Source organism: Apus apus, chromosome 7 (genome assembly GCF_020740795.1).
Source record: "Apus apus isolate bApuApu2 chromosome 7, bApuApu2.pri.cur, whole genome shotgun sequence".
In the NCBI taxonomy this organism is placed as follows: Eukaryota; Metazoa; Chordata; class Aves; order Apodiformes; family Apodidae; genus Apus; species Apus apus.
Window position 1 is genome coordinate 7,441,972 of NC_067288.1, and position 18,204 is coordinate 7,460,175.

Genomic DNA, 18,204 nt, shown 5'->3' on the forward strand with positions numbered 1-18,204 from the left:
ATCACATAAGTTTACAAGACCTAAGGACTTGACAGTTCGAGGAAGTATTTTCCTATAGGCAAAGCAGGGAAAACAAACATCTTTTACTGGTTTTAAAATGTCTTCCAAACAACCCAGGTTCTTTTGCTTGTTTTTATTTCTTGTCTGAGTCTTAGGAAGAAAACAGAAGTTTTCTAAATACATTTATATACACTATATGATAACAGTGTTTCAGTAATTAAAGTATTATGTATTGATACAATGGTCTGTTACTATTCTTACCAAAACAATTTGCATATTCAGAGTTCCCATATGAGCAGCAGTAAGTGCAGGGCACCATGGGAGCACCATCCCCACTAGGATCCATGGAACACAGTTGAAACATCTTCCATTACAATGTTGTTATCAACAAAAATCTTCCATGGGTGTTTTTTATCCTAAATTACCTCCTAAGGTCAATTAAAAAGCATTGTTTTAAAGACTTAAATTTAGCATACTCTAGAAGAGTGCTAACTTGTATCCAAGAACATCAGCTCCCCAGAACAATAGTGTGTTTTCTTTCTAACCCAAATTTAGAGCGTGCATCCTCAGAGTCACAAAACTGATGGTCTCCAATACATACCCTAATCATCTTAACCAATAATAAAATACCACAGAATAGTTTGCCAAAATAAAAATGGGAATATTTATTATTTCTACTAAAGCAATGCAGATCTTTTGAGATTATACATCGGTCTTTGCAAATGTTTCTACCACTAAACTCATACTTTTCAATTTCGTAAAAAAATTAGACACATACTTCATAAAAACAAAGACACAAGGTTATGTCACTGAACAATTGGAGAGTAGTATAACTGTTAGTAGGGATGAGCAAAGAAAGCTCACGCTTATACTTAAACTCTGGAATTTGCATCATTATCATATACTCCAGTGGGACAAAATGGGCATATTTTCCTTGCACATTTTTAGGTCCACTTCCCAAGCTTTCAGAAATCAGATAGACTGCTAAATACTGAATTTGACCAAGAGAACCTAAACATTACTTAGCAGTACTACATGCACAAGATGCAGGGAAGGAAGAAAATCAGACCCGTGCATACAGTACAAGACAAACTGTTACAATTGTCAAACGTGCGCTGGACAAAATTTAATGAAAAGTTTTATTTGTTGTCATGAAAACAGTTTCAGAAGCACATAAATGTATTCTGCAACGTCATCTTCACTTGGCCTCTTGAACTTTCTTGGCATTCTGTTTTTCTTTCGCCTAGAAAACAAAGGGAGATGAGGTTAAGCTCTGATAAGATAAAGACTGTCTTTTTGGAGCTCTGAATGACTACTCACAGATTGTTAAACACAACAAAACACGCTGTAGAAAGAGACATCCTACATGTAAATTTTGGACCTTTCAGAAGTATCCCACTACTATTTTACTAGGTTCATATATAAAGTCTGTTAAGAATCCATGTAGATTTAAACATATAAAAGAAACCAAAGATTAAATAACTTCCATAAAAAGAAGAGGTGAAAAAAGCACTATTTTAAGAACAAAATTTAACATTAATTTTTCATACCTTCACATTAATTTCCTTTAACACAGAAATAGCTCTTCCTACTGAAAAGACTATGTCACAAGAAAACAGCATTCAGATACACTGATTATCACAAATTAAACTTTGAAGCAACCAAGATCTTATTTTTTCCAGTCTTCCAAAAGAGCAGAGTGGGAAAAAAGCGTCAAGAGTTTCTGCCAGGATATTTGCAAACAGGTTCTCATATAACTTGTATCAATTAGTAGATAGTTCAAACTGACTGAACTAACACCTTCTTCCTTACTAAGTGGAAAAAAAACAGGCAAGAAGAGAGGACAATTCAAATGCAATACTAGCCATCTTTTTGTCAAAACATTTGCTCATTCTGAGTTGGACTGCTGCTTGTAACTGCTTATTGAGTAGAATGGGATCTAATTCAGTGATTAAGAATTATGAATTATCAGTTGCTCAGATCCACTGAAAATTTATTTGTAGAAGAAGCCTGATGGTGTTATAAATAACTCCCATTAATACGAAACTGGCTTATAATTCCACAACTTACCCAAAGAAGGAAAAATACTAAGAACTGCATCCAAAAGTTACTGTCTTATTAACTACTGGCCTGCAAACATACTTCCCTAAGAAAATTCAGCTTAAGAACTTGCCCATTAAATAATATTTAGCTCTTTTTCTCATTATCATCTTGAGATCCTTTTTCAGTGCATGTTCATAATTAGGGAAACTGCCTATGGCACATGAGTAGACAGGCAAGCCAGCACTGACCTTATTACAATTCAAGTACTTGACTAGCCATACAGTTTAACAACCTTGCCAAAGTGACAAGACACACTTTGATAAACACGCCTTAAGATAAACCTTAATAGTAATTCAATATAATAGCCAGGGACTTCAAAAAGGGGAAAACAATGAGCCTGTAAATCAGTATGAGAACAGAGAAAGATAGAGAACAAATTTCAAGCTACCTAGATTACTACAACCTCTGGGCAAAGGTTGCCACCTAGTGTTGGTAGCTAGATAAATCAACAAAACTCAGTACTAAAGAGTCCAGGTTGGCAAAACGGATCAATGTATATATTTAAATAATCTTCAGTTCAAAAAGGGATGTCAAGACGTTCTGGGGACCTCTACCACATACTAACTGTAGCTACACATGACAATTTCAATAGGACTTTTTATTTCCTGTGTAGAAAAGCCCAAACTGTGCATCTCTTGTATTGTAGGCATCTAGTATGCTTTCTAAAGTGACAGTTCAGCTGATACTGAATTGCCTCTTCCTATATCATAATTAAAAAACTTTAGGTTATCAGAGGGCAGATACCGTTTGCCTTTACATAACAGTGCGAAGTTGGCTGGTCTCACAAACTCCAGTTTCTGCTGGAATTGTGCCTCTTAATAAATGCAAAGGACTATCAAGTAAACTAGCAGTGTACCTATATGTAGCAATTTAAATAAACAAATCCATGCTGTTTATGCTGCCAACATATAACTGACTGAAGAACTACAGTACTGTACTGTTTCTTAAGAGTCAGCTAGGAAATACTCACTTTTTCTACTAATGGTATTAACTGTTGGTGTTCTGCTAGAGTCTTTAATAATTCCATGATGAAAGGCAAGTAGTTATGTTTTCTTCTAATATTTTCAATCTAAAAATAAAATAAAACCATTAACAGAATTATTACATGAATAGACTATGATTCTATTCTATGATTCTAAATGAGGACTTTTCCCATCCTTGTCATCTCTTCCCCCCAAGAGCTGGACATCTTTTTTACATTTCAGCCAACTAAAAATAAAGCCCAAACAGTAAAATTCTGAGCATTCTGTGAGAAAGTATATGCCAGATCATTTTACTGCTTAAGACACAAATTCTACTTATGTTTTTTTTTCCATAATAGCCAAAAAACCCCTCAATAATTAAGTCAGTGACAAAGATACAAAAAAGTGGCAAAACAAAGGGAGCTACATTAACCATGACAAACTGACTTTTCCATTAGTTTCAACAGTAAAGCAAAGGCTACATACCTTATATCTTTTTAATTTCTGATTCTCTTCTTCAATTAACATCTGGTATTTTGCAACTTCTGACTGTATAGAACTTAACATATTACTACTCTGATCTGTGTCCATAGGCTCCTCCTTCCACAGAAGAGAAAAAGTTAAATGGATGGATGTCAATGCAATTCTTTAAATCAAAATCAGCCTTAAGAGTATTTATATCCCAGAAAGATCTTGTTCTTCTTACAGTTATAGGAACATTCAAGGGTTTTCTGCAGTTAAGTTACACGAAAATTAGCTCAGAAAGTAGGTAAAGAAGAGCTCCAATATCACAGCAAATCAGTCAAGACAGAGCCATGATGACACGGTCATACTGTACCGAGAGCTCAAATTATCTCACTCAGAATCAACCAGAGCTGCATCAGTGCATCCACACAGCACTGCACTGGTGATAATCCATTTGGAGCAAGGGAAAAAGGAGGTGAATAATAAAGTGAAGATAAAGAACTACTACCAGAGAACTACTCCAGTAACCTAAATACCACAGCCTACCTCTGTGAGTTGCTGCTGTAGCTCTGCAATCCTCTGCTCATATATCATCTTTCTGTCAGATACAATAGCCATCAAGTTAAATCTTATCTCACCTTCACTGTACCTAAATGAGGAAGAAAAAAAAAGTAAACCCAAAACATTTTCAAAATTAATCATTAACATGACAACTCAAAAATCTCCTCCATGATTCCCTTATAAGGGAATATACTTGGCAGAAAAAATCTAAATGGATCTATTAAACTAAGTTGCGCTACAGATCCAATTTTGCCACAAAATGAAATCAGACCTCAGAGAAGCAATATCCAATGTGTAATGCCTCATCACCTTCTCCCCCAATATATTACTATTCTTGCATGTGGTCACAAAAAAACAAGTATTGAAACTGTCCAGAAAAGAAAACAAAGTATGATATAATTGACAACAAAACTTGACACAGTTGACAACAAAACATGCACAAAACTGCTGCACACAATAGTTTTTACTTTCTTATTACTGTTACTTGTTAGAAAATGTTGGAGACTTCTTCCAATAATGTGAAAAGCACATTCAACAATTAGAGCAACAAACCTTCCATAATCTGAATTCTTCAAATGTGATTTGGTAGTAATAATTTGCTTATAAAAAAAAAGTCTTCAGGTGAAAGACTTAGCAGATTATTTTCTAAAAATAGCATAAAATAAATTTTATTTCTAACACATCTGGAGCTGGAATCTGGGGTCAGAGCTAAGAGGCAGGAAAACTTGTATAGTGAGTTTTTCTAGCTTAAATTTCTAAAACAAGCCATGTACCTAAGGAGGACTTGACCTCTGTAAATAACAGATGTATGGATATACTTTTCATCTCATATTATTATAAGCACATTCCCAAACTTTATCCATGGTAATGCCACTCTTTGTTTTTACTTGCAAAGACCCACAGCTGCCTAACAGAGTTAATAATCTTGCTCTGGATTTTTCAGAGTACTACTAGGACCTCTCTTCACTACACAGATCCTACTTTGATTAACAATACAGGAACACAGCATATTTGAGACTTATCTATCACATTAGGCTCAGGTTGGGCAATGTACTGTGAAGTCACACAATGATGTGTGCACATAGAAATTATGCATAAGCATCATTCCTTAGAGATTCAGTTAAAAATCTTTACTTGAAGGAAATTAAGAATAAGAAATTTTTAAACATAAGACACTATCTTTATAAGCATCATGACCATTTACTTTTGTATACGTTTCTCTATGACAGGTCGTACAGCACTTATCCAGTCATCTTGATTGCATGCACCTAGAAAAAACACAATGAAAAAAATTATTCTTTGTATAATTTCTAGTGAATTCAAAACTCATAACGCAAGCTTATGCACAACTTCAGAGTATGTAACATTCTTCCTTGGCAACTGCAGTCTCAAATTACTCCAGTGATTTTTTAGGAGGTGGAAGATATTTTTTAACAACAATATGTAGGTAATATTCTGGCCAAAGCAATGGAGTAAAAATGAATTTTCAGAGCATAAGCATCTAATGTTTATTTTGCTGGTAACAAGAAACAACGGGGGAGCTTTATGTTATGTAAGTCTTTCATGACAAATCAGTTGATAGTTGGTATGAAAACATAAAAGTAAACAGCAAAAAAAGTATGGATAATTACATATGTTCCATTTAGACAAAATAAAGTTAATACTGTGTAGATGCAATAAAATCTTAAAAAACAGACAGAAAAAACCAAGACTATATGTTAAATAACTTGATTTTAAAATGAATGAGAGAATAACTAAAAGGTGATTTTGTAAGTTGATAAACATGTTTAACAATTTCAAGACCTTAAAGCAAATGAAGAGACTCAGGATCTTGTGACTAAAATTTATGCTGCCTGTAGGTGTACACTGTATAGCCTCTCTAGCCAGACTAAAGATGAGATTTAACTGCCAGCCATTACTCAGCCTACAAATAAATACAAATGTCAAGAAAACTGGGAAAACACTCTGAAAATGGAGGGTGGGACATACTGAGATGATATCAGACTCAAAAGAAAGTGCAGACACACAACAGGCACTGTACAGCTTTTCAAGACACAAGATGTTACACAAGTAACACAACTTAAGAAAGACTAAGACACAAAACAGAACAAGTCTTACAGAGAATAAAATTATGCTAAAAGTAGCTATTCTCTTTTTAAACCATTGGGAAAGTATTTGCTATCTAAGAAGAAATAGGTATAAACACCAGCCACATATTGTATAAAAAGTGTATGAAGTCAGCCGTATATATGCTCCCACAGAAGAAACAAACAATAAAATAAATGGACAGTTTATAATAAACCTGAAAAAAATAGCTTTGAAATCATGACATGGGAATTGTCTTGGGTGACAATCACACAAGAAGAAAGAAACAGGGAAAAAGATCAGCAACAGGATTTGTACACTATGGGTAAGGAAAGCCAAAATGACGATGTAGTTCTATCAGGGTTTGTTACAGACAGCTCAGAACACAACATATTTCCTCAGGTAAGGAAAGCAAAAATCCACAAGTGGGTTATGCAAACTTCTCTTCTGCAACAAAGCTAGATATTAGAAGCACACTGGATTGTATGGCCTGTTCATTTACTTACTGAAAGGAGGGACAAGCAGAAATGTGGAGGATGCAGGAAGAAAATTTCATTTTCAGACCAACAAAAAATAAACCAAGAAGTACGAGCCTGAATAGCCCATTAAGAGGACTTTACAGGTACACTTGATTTTAATAAATAACAAATAACTTGGTTTGATCCTGTGACATAAAACCTGTATGTTGCAATCCTGTTAAAATGAAGAATGTTTAGAAAAAAGATAAAAATATTACCTAAATCAATCGGTCCTTCTCTTAATCCATCTAGTTCATATAGTCGTCCATTAACAGGAACGTAGCTTACAAAGTGAAATGCATCTTCTTCTTTTGCTGAAGACTTGGCATCAAATTCAAACATCTGTTGCCTGCAAAGAAAATTTTTTAAAAATCTGAGATGAGAAAGGATTTGCTCAAAATTTGCCTAGATTTAAAACATATGTTACCTGGCAAAACTGTTGTGAACCTGCCGAATCACTTCCGAGTTGCTCAGTGCTAGACCCTTCATCTGAAAGTAAGTAACAAAATTAAATTGTAAGGCACCACAGATATGAAACGATCATACTTAAAATACAGAACACAGCAGGCACTTACCGCAGCATCAAAACTTTGGGAAAACTCTTTAAATTCTGACAGAGTCTCTCCTAGATGGATATCCTGATGAGCACAGTTTAATAGCACACTTACTATGGCTTGAGTAGCACAAGCATTATTAATAACCTGGAAAAAAATGTTGAGAATTTGTTCAGTAGGTGTGATAAAAATTTAAAGATGCAGAGTATTTCTCATCACAAACACTTTCAATGCTGATTCACATTAGAGCTTCACTCTGAAACAGGCAACAATTCTAGCTTGAGTACCCAGAGAAAAGCCTTTGCTGTAGACCAATAAAATGAATGCTGGATAGATGTGATGTACAATTCCTTGATAAAACTGATGTTTTACACCTCTGCTTAGAAGCTGTCATTCCATTGTCTTACCATCTCCCTAAAGTGATTAATAAAGGACATAGAAGAAATACCCTCTGATCTCAGTGGAAAAACAAAGTACTATTCAAAGCAAGCTGCTCAAATTACATTATCCTATCTATGGTCTTAAAAAAAAAAAAAGGGGTCAACTCTCCCAAAGAGAATGTTTTTCAAACAATCAGAATTCCTACCAGGAATAGGAGCTCAAAAAATATTTGGAACAGTAAGACACATTATGGAACCTAGAATTTCTATAGGAAGGTTGCACTGAACAAAAAAAATTCTCAAGTATTCTAGGAATAAACATATAAAATTTAAGTGTTCCAAAATGTAAAGATTTTTTTAAGATGGTTTACTGAATAATAGCCATATTCGGATTTTTCACCTGTTTCCTCATTCTCCATATACCTATCCTTTTCAAGCTAACATTTAAGTTACTGGTTTGTGTGACACTGTTTCTTAGACTTAAGCATTAAATACTCCATTTTCAGACAATTAAAAAAAAACCTCTTTGTTTTACAGCCATGTCTTTAACGTTGCTTAGTAATAGCCAAACTAAAATACAGTATTACATCTCACACATACAAGTGTGTTTGGTAAGAGAGAGACTATGAGAATTATAATATTTTAATTAGAAGCCAAATAATAAAATGGTATAAGGCTACAATAAAGGCAAGACTTAATAATATTTTTTTTCTCAGTAAGCTATAGGCTAGAAAAAAAAATGCATCTTTGGTGTATGAGACTATTTTGCAATTGAAAGTGCTACTTACACCTTAGGATTGGGAGAGAGAATGTTGATTTTGCATTAAAAAAATGAAAATTAGTTCAGGGCTGTAAATGTGAAACCACTTCCAACAAAAAAGAAAGAAAAAACAACCAACTTGTTTTACAATAAAAGCTAGTCCCTACCAAAGGAAAGCCTACTACATTAATATGATAAGACACATCACATATTCATTTTCTAAATTTTGGTGTGTTCTCAGTTCAGATAATGTCGGTAGAGCACAGATGATAAAGAAATACTAAAGCAATTCTTAATTTAAGAAAATTAGAATATAGTTGACCTAAATGGTAATCAAGTGAGTCAACTACAGATGCAGAACAGATACAGCAACTGAAACTCAAACTGCAGGTACACGAGCTAGAGTTCACACAATTACAAAATTAATGACAGAGGGAAAATCCATCAATGGCAGTGAAACAATGAACAGCTGCAGATAAATTAAAAAACACAGACTACTCAAAGGACATAATTTAAGAAAATACTGTAACACAGGAAAAGGAATCAAGAACTACAGATTCTGAGATAGGACTAGAAAATGGTACCATAGGTAAAAGTAGTACTAGGATGGAAGCAGGATGATGGTAAGTGGATTAGAGTGAGCTACAACCTGAAGCATTAGCTACAAACAGTGTAATTAAACTGACAGACAAAAGAAGAAAGAAGGTAGAAACACCTGTGGTGAAGAACTATTAGAACAGTGCTAATACAATGAGAGAGGGTTGTTGGAGCAAACCACACTTCTTAAATGAAAACTAACACAGGACATTATAGGGAGAGGCAGCACTAAGTGGTAATTACTTGTACTGAAAAATCAAGATGGAACAATCAATTGTTCTGGCAGACCATTAACCCAATAACAGCTTCAAAAACAGGAAAGAAAATTAGGTGATATTTTGTGCCTAGGAGCAAGATAAACACAAACTGTATTGGACTAGCTGGAAATTGGAGCTTTAAACAGCAAACATCAGAGGAAAAATTAAACTCAGCAGGGAATTTGTAGTCCCATCAAATATTTGTCTGTAGCATAAATACATTTTTGTATTCCAACTACAGTATTAGACAAGTCTGGTTAAGTATGTAACAACCAAGCTAAACAATCTTGTCTTACTGCTAAAAAATACTATGCAACAGATGCAGATCTTACACCAGAGGACCCCAGCTGTTGAAACAGAAACAGAATTACAAATACTTTTCAGAAATGAGAGGCAGAAGGTAAGGAAAAGGTAGTAAGAGTAGTCCTAGAGTAGAGGAATAGAAGCAAGTGCAGTGTGCTCCTGAATCTAGACAATGTGAGGGAACTACCAAGATGGAAGAAGGTATCCAACCAGTGGTAGTTCATGGGCAGGGTGAACAGCACAGAGCGAGGAGGTGAATGCAGTACCAAATGCAAATGAGTGCAAGGTTTGTAACACAGGGACAACACCCTAACAACGCACACAGCCACTGCTGTACACACAAGCTAGCAAGTCACTCGAGAAAAATTACCCATCCACCCTGATTTTCAAAGTATCTCTTACATCAGGTGTCTCAGCATTGGCAGAAAACTTTTTCTACATTCAGATAGCATGACAATATATGTAGGCTGTCCCAGAAAGATCTTTTATTTTTGCTTGAGAAAACTTAGCACGGTTTTCTGTATTTGTCCAGAAACCCCAATATTTGTCTATTTCTATCCAGGAAGCCCTGACGAGACATTTAATTGCTCAGCATTCAGGATTCCAACTTAAAGCAGAGAATCATTTGAATGATTTTGGTAGCAAAGCTACAAGGTGTATTTATTAATATGTGAAAGAAAGTAACAATATAGATATACATGCAAGTTAGTGAGATGATAAAAAAACCCAAGAAGATTGCCTTATCACCAAGTGAAGCTTAGCTTAAAACAAACCTAGGAACTACCTGAATAGGCTGCTCTGGCACACTCTCCAATTATGATGCGTAAGTTCACATGCATACACCTTTTCCTACAGATCCAGTGCCAGCTTCTGTACCAACTTAAGACTGAAGCACTTCAAGTTCTTGACTCACATCCTCTTATCTGATGGATTACATATTTTGTTCTTCAAAAAGCTGTGGACAACCCTGTCTGTGCTGCAGTTCATAGTATAACCAGGAAATCTGTGGTTCACTTACTAAGCATCCCAGTTAAGAAACAGTTGGCTTTACAAAGCTCAACATGAAAAATTCAGCATTAGAACAACATTCCACAACTCACTGTTATTACAAAACCCTATCTAAGTGCATTCATTTCCTTTTATTCCTTTGGGATAAAAACCTAATATTCTTCTAGTTATATTCAATTATTGAAAAATATCTTTCTGACCTTGATTAGATGTGTTGCAAGTTCATTTTACTTTTCATTAGTTATTTGTTAAAGATCAGCTTTAAGACAGATGTCTGGTCTATTTTAATGTTACCAAACCTGAAAATGTCACCAATTTTGAGTCTGAAATCAACTGAAGTATTGGAAATGTTAAAAATTACATAACAGGCTTCCATTAGTGGAACAAAAACTAAATACCTATGTTTTGTTATTAACAGTATCATTTAGAAGATCCTCCTTCTGAGGGTACATATGTTTTATTCCCAATTAATGAAGTTAATGTTTTATTATCACACACAATTGTAATGCTTTATCATCATGATGCAGCATAAAATAGATATATGGCATATAACAAAGGCACAATACCAATACTTCAGTAATAAAGCCTGAAGAGGTTATTAAACTAAGTAATTTTAGTACATAAGGCTGCAAAAACAGCATTCTTTTTTGTCAAGAGACTTTTCCACTTCTGCAGCCATCAGCACAAAATCCAGCTATTCAAAGCAAATGCTGAAGACAGCAGAATACATTGAGTGGTACAGTTGTGTAGCCACTGTGTGTATAAATAACAGCATGAGTCTAGTTAAGCAACACAGAAATCAGGAAATTCAGAGTTAAGGCTGAAATTGTATCCTTAACTCACCTCATTGTGCCTAGGTATCCTAGCTCAAAGGGTTTGTAAGATCATCCAGGGTTCTGTGGCCTCAAATAGAGGACCAAACCACACCTAGGCATAACAGGGAGGCCAAATTTAACATGAGTGCACATAAAAGTGACCATTAAAAAATTCCCTTAATACACATGCATATTAGACTTCAAAACTGAACCCCCCAACATACTTGTGACTTAACTTCGAACAAGATCAAGTTTAACATCAAATCCTTCTGTAAATCTATGATCTCTGGCCACAGATTATCTTTTTTTCATGTCTAAGAGTGCAAACATGACAGCAATAACGACACTTAATTGTCATTTGGAATTCAACAATATGGCTATGCAAGGGATAGAAGGAAAATGTGAGCACGCACAAGCTTCTTATCAAAATTGTTTCTTAAAGCAATTTGAAAGATGTTTTCCTAGACAAGGTTTGAGAGCCATAGCCTTTGACATCCAGCTCAAGTTTCCCCCTCCAAAAATGAAACAGTTTAAGATGGAACTTCAACAGAATACAGTTCAACAGACCAATAATCCTAAATGGCCTAAAAATGTTGCTAGCCCAAAACCAAATCTATTTGTTTTGGGGTTCCAGACTACAAACAAACATATGGTTATCTAACTTACCACTTTTGTAATTAAGAAAATTAAAAAAAAAAAGTCTGACATCTGAAAAAGATTATTGAAAGACAATAAAAGGCCATCTTCAAAGGCACCATAAAATTGGACTTAAAACATTAAGAAAACAAAAAAGGCACATAAGCCCAGTTGTATAATATCTGGGAGGAGTTGCTACTTTACAATAGAAATATCTAATATTTATGTTTGTCTTCCCTTGTGCTCCTCAGTGACTCAGAAGGATTCACAGACTGCAGTTTCACAAAATACAACAACCTTAGTGCTACTGTAAAGAAATTCCTGTTCTCTCTCACTTACCTTTTACCAGCTTTGGCCCATACAGACTCAATGAACAAATACATCTCACAATGTGGAAGGAGACCAGCCCAGAAAACAGGCATAGAGAATCTACAGAAAAACACTGGCTGATGAGCTGCACTGGCTCGTGGAAGTTCAATGAGCAGCTGAGCCATTGCAAGAGATGAACAGAACCATGAAGTCAAAAGAAGAGAGGCTGGGAGGACATCCTGCTGTCATCAGCAGGAAATAATCAGATCAGCCATTTGCTTGAGAAAACATTGTCACAATGTAGCTTGTCAAGTTGGACCTCTAATGAAGGCTAACTACCTCTCATGTGAAAGCTACCAGAGCTAAACTGGTATTACAAATCCCAACAACACTAAGGAGACAGATGTTGATAATTTCTTTTTTGACTTTTTTGTTTCTTTGCCATTATTTAACTAGTTGTTCAGTCACAATACCTCAGTCCAGGCATGTATGTATACAATAAATGTTTTGATTTTGCTAAGCCACTGCACTTGTCTAGCAGACAACATGAAAACATGAAAGAGATACTCTAAATGTAAACTCTTTGCCAATTACTTTCAAAACATATACTCTGAGCCACCAAGTGGCATAACTAGGTCCTACTATATCAAAATAGTGAACACTTCTAGAAAGTGCTTTCCATGTTGAAATTAATTATTAGAGTCACTCCAGCATAACATTTTTAAAGGCAACAGTTGAAGGAGGGAGAAGGTTAGGAAGTTCCTACACCTCCACAAAACAAGTTTCATGCTTAAGAAAACAATAAAATATTAATGCTTCAAAGAAAGTTACAAATAAAGACAACCTTTTCCTGTTAGGCCTTTAATTTTCTAGTTTTGTCATCATGTAAAACATTATCCAAGGTTTCTGATGTACGTTCTGCAATCCAAACTTAAAGCTCAACAAAGCTCCTATTAGCTACTTCCTTTTAAACTGTGTTGTTCTTCAGAAAAGTAAGAGGGGGGGGAAAAAGCAAAATAAGTGGAACAAGCAGACAAATGCTTTGAAACTTTTCAGAATCCAAAGGAACAGTAATTCCGGGAGAAACTAATCTACTTACAGCAAACAAGGAAGATGAAATCACTTGAATGAGGGTAAAACTACCTTCAATTAAAAAAAAAAAAACACCTCTCTGGATTTGTATCAGAATGATTTCCTCCCTGTAACTACCCTTTGAGAATTAAATAAAGGGTTTTCCTTGATGTTATTTTCATCAAAGCTATTCTGTAGCCACAGCCTACTGGTCACTAACAATACTTTTGATCAGGTAGAAAACACAACATGAACTAGTGCCTATCAGTCTATAAAGACACTCAGCAAACTACTGCTGATCATGGCATCACAAGAATGGTGTACACTGCTTGGCAGTCCTCAGGAGCTGCAGCAGGGAAACAATCAATAAAACAGTATTAATAAGGATGAAGAAATATAGTCATACAAAGTAGCATCAGCGTAACATGACTATAAAAGAAACTAACTAAAGATGGTCATCTACACAAGAGAAACACACGTACAAAGTAGCCAAGCGAGCTAAAAATGTTTCTAACATTTGCACTGTTTTCCATATTTTTATACTTTTTGCTAGAAATGTCTTGAGACTTCTTTACATCCTGAATTTACATACAAAGCCCTTCCGTGCTTGTGAAGATTAAAAATCAAAAACCATAAACCAAAAAACCCACCTCAAAGCAACAGTCTACATGTCAGTCTTCATAAAAAGCCTAATAATTTGCCCTTTTATATGAATGCTTTGTAATTAAGAAATGTAGTGTTGCACTTCTTGCTTGGACTGTTACATTTATCACTGCTTGAGATGCGGTTCTTGAAAAAGAGCTAAAATATTTATTAATTACTCCTACTTTCATTCTGGTTACTTCCTCTTGCTTTTCTTGCTTGCTAACAATAAGCACAGCAGGCTGTCAACACTAACACAATTTCAGTACTACTCTATACTTAATAAACAAGAAGGATTATATTAGCCAACATTTTTTCCTGACATTTCCAATTTAAACTCACCTTTCTGATTCAAATACTTAAAACTTCCATGCCAAGATAATCTGCAGACTCTTAAAGGAAGGCATTATCCTAGAGTTATACTGCCCTGGCCCCAGAGCACTGAGAACCACAAGAAATAAAAGAAAGATCAAAACATACATTTGTTCCTAGAATTTGTTGAAAGTGGTTTCAAAAAAATAATTTGCTCATTCAGCTGAGCACACTTACCGAGTAATTATTTAATGCACAAAAGAGTGAGGTACTCTTACAGGTGGGGGATGACAAATAAAGAGCTTTACTCTTCCATAATGGATGGTATTTCTTCTGACTTGACAAATCAATCTGATTTACTTTACTAATTATTTTTTAATACACAGTTCCTACTCTCACAGATTTTGTTAAAAGTTATTCCATACTGCAAAATGTTAATTTTTTTTACATATTAACAAAAAAAAGCTATGTTTCACGACATATGTAAGAAAAATACTGAACTTGCCATACCTGTTTAGCAAAAAAGATTGTATCCAGTCTGGAATCCTGAACAACAGAACCTGCTGGTTCCTCTCCAGGCTGCCACTTGAAGAGGAAAATGAGCCCATGCACTGGCCTAAAAAATAAAATTAATAGGAAAAAAAGAAATCACCTGTACTGATGAAAAATATCTAAGCCAGAAATCTCTACTGTAATTTACAGGTAAGCTGGTACAGTAATTCTGTTATTTATTTCTAACCATAGGGGACCTGCACTGATATTTTTAAATGTGGTCTTTTAATTAGGCAGCAGATACTTTAGGCTTCTTTCTGTACATGCTATGCAATCCTAACATGAATTAGCATTTAGTCAGTACTTTTTCTAAGCCAGGACCAATCTTCCTCGTTACTGTAACTAGTAGTTGCACAATACTCATTTGAATGTGTTAGTGATACATAGCTATCAAAACATTTGTCAATCTTACACAAGAGCTGGAATGACAGCTTTAGTAGTTCTTTTAGGCATACATGAAATATTCAAAGAGACATTTGTATGAAACTTCATGCTTTAAGTTGTCTCTCTGAGAAGCAGAAAAATCCAGTTTTCTACTAAAACTGTCTTGCTTTTGAGACTACATGTCTTGCATAGTAAAAAACTTTTACTGCATGTTGCACTGTATTTACTATTCCCCTAGAACAAAAAATTATTAGTAAAGGAGACAGAATCTACAGATACATTAAAGCAAAAACTTATTTAACATATCAACCTGAATTTAAGGTCACTGCCACAAAGATGCCCCAAGAAGTTTATCTATAAAGGTAAACACACATAAGAAACTTTTCCTAAACTCCGAACAGAAGTCCAAGATGTTGTTTTAAACAGTGGGTCCACTCAGGCAATTTGAAAAATGCAACACTGTTATATTCTTTAACTCTTAAAATTAAAATCTTGCATGTGTGCATGAGAAGGAAGGCCATTATTCATGACTAGAAAGATAAATATCTGACAGTGCAAACAAGCAAACTTCTTACGTTATCAATGAAATAAGTGATGTTCTGATGAATTATCACATGAAGTACATAGAGCAGGCAACAAAATAAACCACTTCTCAAGTAACATTTCTGCTATTCAGGTGTCACTTGTCAAAGGCTTTCAGTTAGACAAAAACCGCTAAAACTACACTTTCTGTACTAATTGCTACACCATCTGAAAGGTAATTAGACAAGCATAAGGAATCTGCACAGGATCAGTGTATGGTCTGGGACAGATGACATTTCCTGCTTAAAATCTTGTATGTGAACACAAATAACCATGCATCATGGACAAAATTAAAATAATTAATAATTAATGTTGCCTAATGTTCCAGATGATATCAGTTACATCAGCTGTAACAGGAGTATTTTCTTTCACACACATGTGGAAGGAGTTCTGCAAGAAAAACGAGTTACAAAAACGCATTAAGTACTGTAAATTAATTGATTTAAATAAATGAACAGATGCAATATGTTATGTGAAGAAGGGAGATAAAGCAAGGAACAGAAGCTTGTCAACTAATTTGTCAAAGGATACGACACAAACCAATGGCAAAATAATTAGAAAACTATTTTCACATTGCTACTAGCATCTCCTTCCAAACCCAGAAAAGCTAGATTAAGTACCAAAACCTTAATAAAAAATAATTTAACTGCCAGGCATCCAATTAAATCAAAATCCTAATGAACTCCTGCAGAAGCTGAAGAAGCAAAAAATGAACAAAAAAGACTCCACAAAAAAAACACTTAAGTTTAGCACACACACTTTCAGTGACTTCAGACAAGTGTGAATACAAACCATGCAGACCAGAAAAGTACCTTACTTTAATTTTTCAAAGTTCTCTGGTTCCAAACTCCATATTTCCTCAACTTGTGCTCCTCTGCAACCTGAAACGAGGAAAAATACAGGTTTCTTCAATTACTCCACTTAAAAGTGACACAGCCAGTAAAAACAGCCTCATGAAAGAGCTATGGTAACATCTACAACTTGCATGTCCAGGTTATGGAAAGGCATATTTACAGTCTATAACACTTCATAATTAAAAAAACCCAAGCCAAACAAACAACACAGGTTAAGATAAGTTATTACAGGAATTTCTCCTGTGTATAGTGATATTGCCTTTACAGCACCAAAGCATTTAAAAAAGAAACACAAGAAATTAACATTAATTAGTCACCTCATGTCCTTTGCTCAACTGAAAATAAAACTGCTTTAAAAGACACTGTCAGCTAGTCCAAAGCAGAAATTAAAACATTTATCTCCAGGGAAGGACTATAGGTAGTTGGCTTAAAATACCATAAACACTACATATAAGTAGAATATTTGTGTAAGACAGAGCCCTAGAAGTTCAAATACTTGGTATGTAGATGATTAATCTATTAGTTAAATTGAAACACAAAAGGAGAAACATTCCTGGACTTCACTTGTGAGAAAAAGCCATGACACAAACTATAAACCTAGCATAAAATTGTTGTTTCTTTGACCAAAATCCCGTGTAGACTTATCTGTTGCTATCGCCATATAAGCTCAGTAGGGCCAAGGATACTAAATACAATTCAACATAAAATTTAATGTCCCAAAAGCCAAAGCAGCCCCTGGCAGGCTACGCAGCCCCCTTGCCAAGCACCACAGCTCAGCCCAGCCGCAACCCTCTCTCCTCCGCACCCGGCAGACACGACCGAACACGCACCGGGCCCGCCGCAAACACAGGGACCCTCCCCTGCGCAGCACGTGCTTATCAAGCTTCCCGACGGAAGCGCACGGGAGCCCCGGGCGATAAGAGGGGCCCTGCTGCTCAGCCAGTCCTGCCACGGGTGCGCAGAGGTCCCAAGAGACACACTCGCTCCCACTCGCGTCCGTTCGCCGCGGCAACACCGACTTCCCAGCAGCGCTTCTCGCATCGCTCCCGCAACCGCGCGGGCTCCCCGGCGCAGGCCTCCCCTCCACCGAGCCCGACGCCCTGTTCCCCACCCGGAGCCACGCCGCAACCGGGTTCAGCCCCCCGGGGACCCGCGCCCTTCGCCAGGGAACGGGGCAGCGTCCCGCTGGAGGTGGCAGCCAGGCCGGTCGGTCTTGCAGCCGCAGCCACCGGTGGGGCCGTGGCCTCAGAGCCACCCCCGGCGGCGCGACGCCAGCACCTGGCTCCTCTCCCGCTTACCGAAGCCCTTGATGAGCTCGGTGAAGACGCCCGGGTCGCTCTCCATGAGGCACCACTCTCCGGCGCTGCTCCCGCCCGACATGGCGGCGGCCCGCGCGCTCCCTCAGGCCCGGCGCCGCCGCCGCTCCCTTCCCGGCAGGCCCCGCGGCCCGCGCCTGTCATCGCTATGGTGAGGCGGGGCGGGAGCAGGAAGCGG

At 36.4% G+C, this 18,204-nt stretch overlaps 1 protein-coding gene across 2 annotated transcripts; it reads right to left on the reverse strand.

The window, feature by feature from the left end:
- Positions 1–637: 637 nt before the first annotated feature.
- UCHL5 (ubiquitin C-terminal hydrolase L5) lies at positions 638–18,193 on the reverse strand. 2 transcript variants are annotated; one of them, XM_051624310.1, is made up of 11 exons: positions 18,009–18,193; positions 16,674–16,737; positions 14,849–14,954; positions 7,270–7,395; positions 7,122–7,183; positions 6,913–7,043; positions 5,296–5,359; positions 4,077–4,179; positions 3,552–3,665; positions 3,074–3,172; positions 638–1,243 (listed from the first exon to the last, which is right to left on the reverse strand). In XM_051624310.1, exons 1-11 carry the CDS (start codon positions 18,088–18,090, stop codon positions 1,199–1,201), a joined length of 996 nt encoding a protein of 331 aa, XP_051480270.1. In that variant the 5' UTR covers positions 18,091–18,193; the 3' UTR covers positions 638–1,198. The 2 variants fall into 2 exon arrangements, with proteins under 2 accessions (XP_051480270.1, XP_051480271.1); XM_051624311.1 differs by lacking the exons at positions 16,674–16,737; positions 18,009–18,193 and adding an exon at positions 11,397–11,480 and having other exon boundaries at positions 14,849–14,930.
- Positions 18,194–18,204: the final 11 nt, after the last annotated feature.

Bases quoted from the DNA above. Each gene is read 5' to 3' on its own strand.
- UCHL5 (XM_051624310.1), bottom strand. From the start codon at position 18,090: ATGTCGGGCGGGAGCAGCGCCGGAGAGTGGTGCCTCATGGAGAGCGAC. The intron at 16,738-18,008 runs GTAAGCGGGAGA...TCCTCGTTTCAG, and splicing joins CGAGCTCATCAAGGGCTTCG to GTTGCAGAGGAGCACAAGTT. The intron at 14,955-16,673 runs GTAAGGTACTTT...TTTATTTTTTAG, and splicing joins GAGAACTTTGAAAAATTAAA to GCCAGTGCATGGGCTCATTT.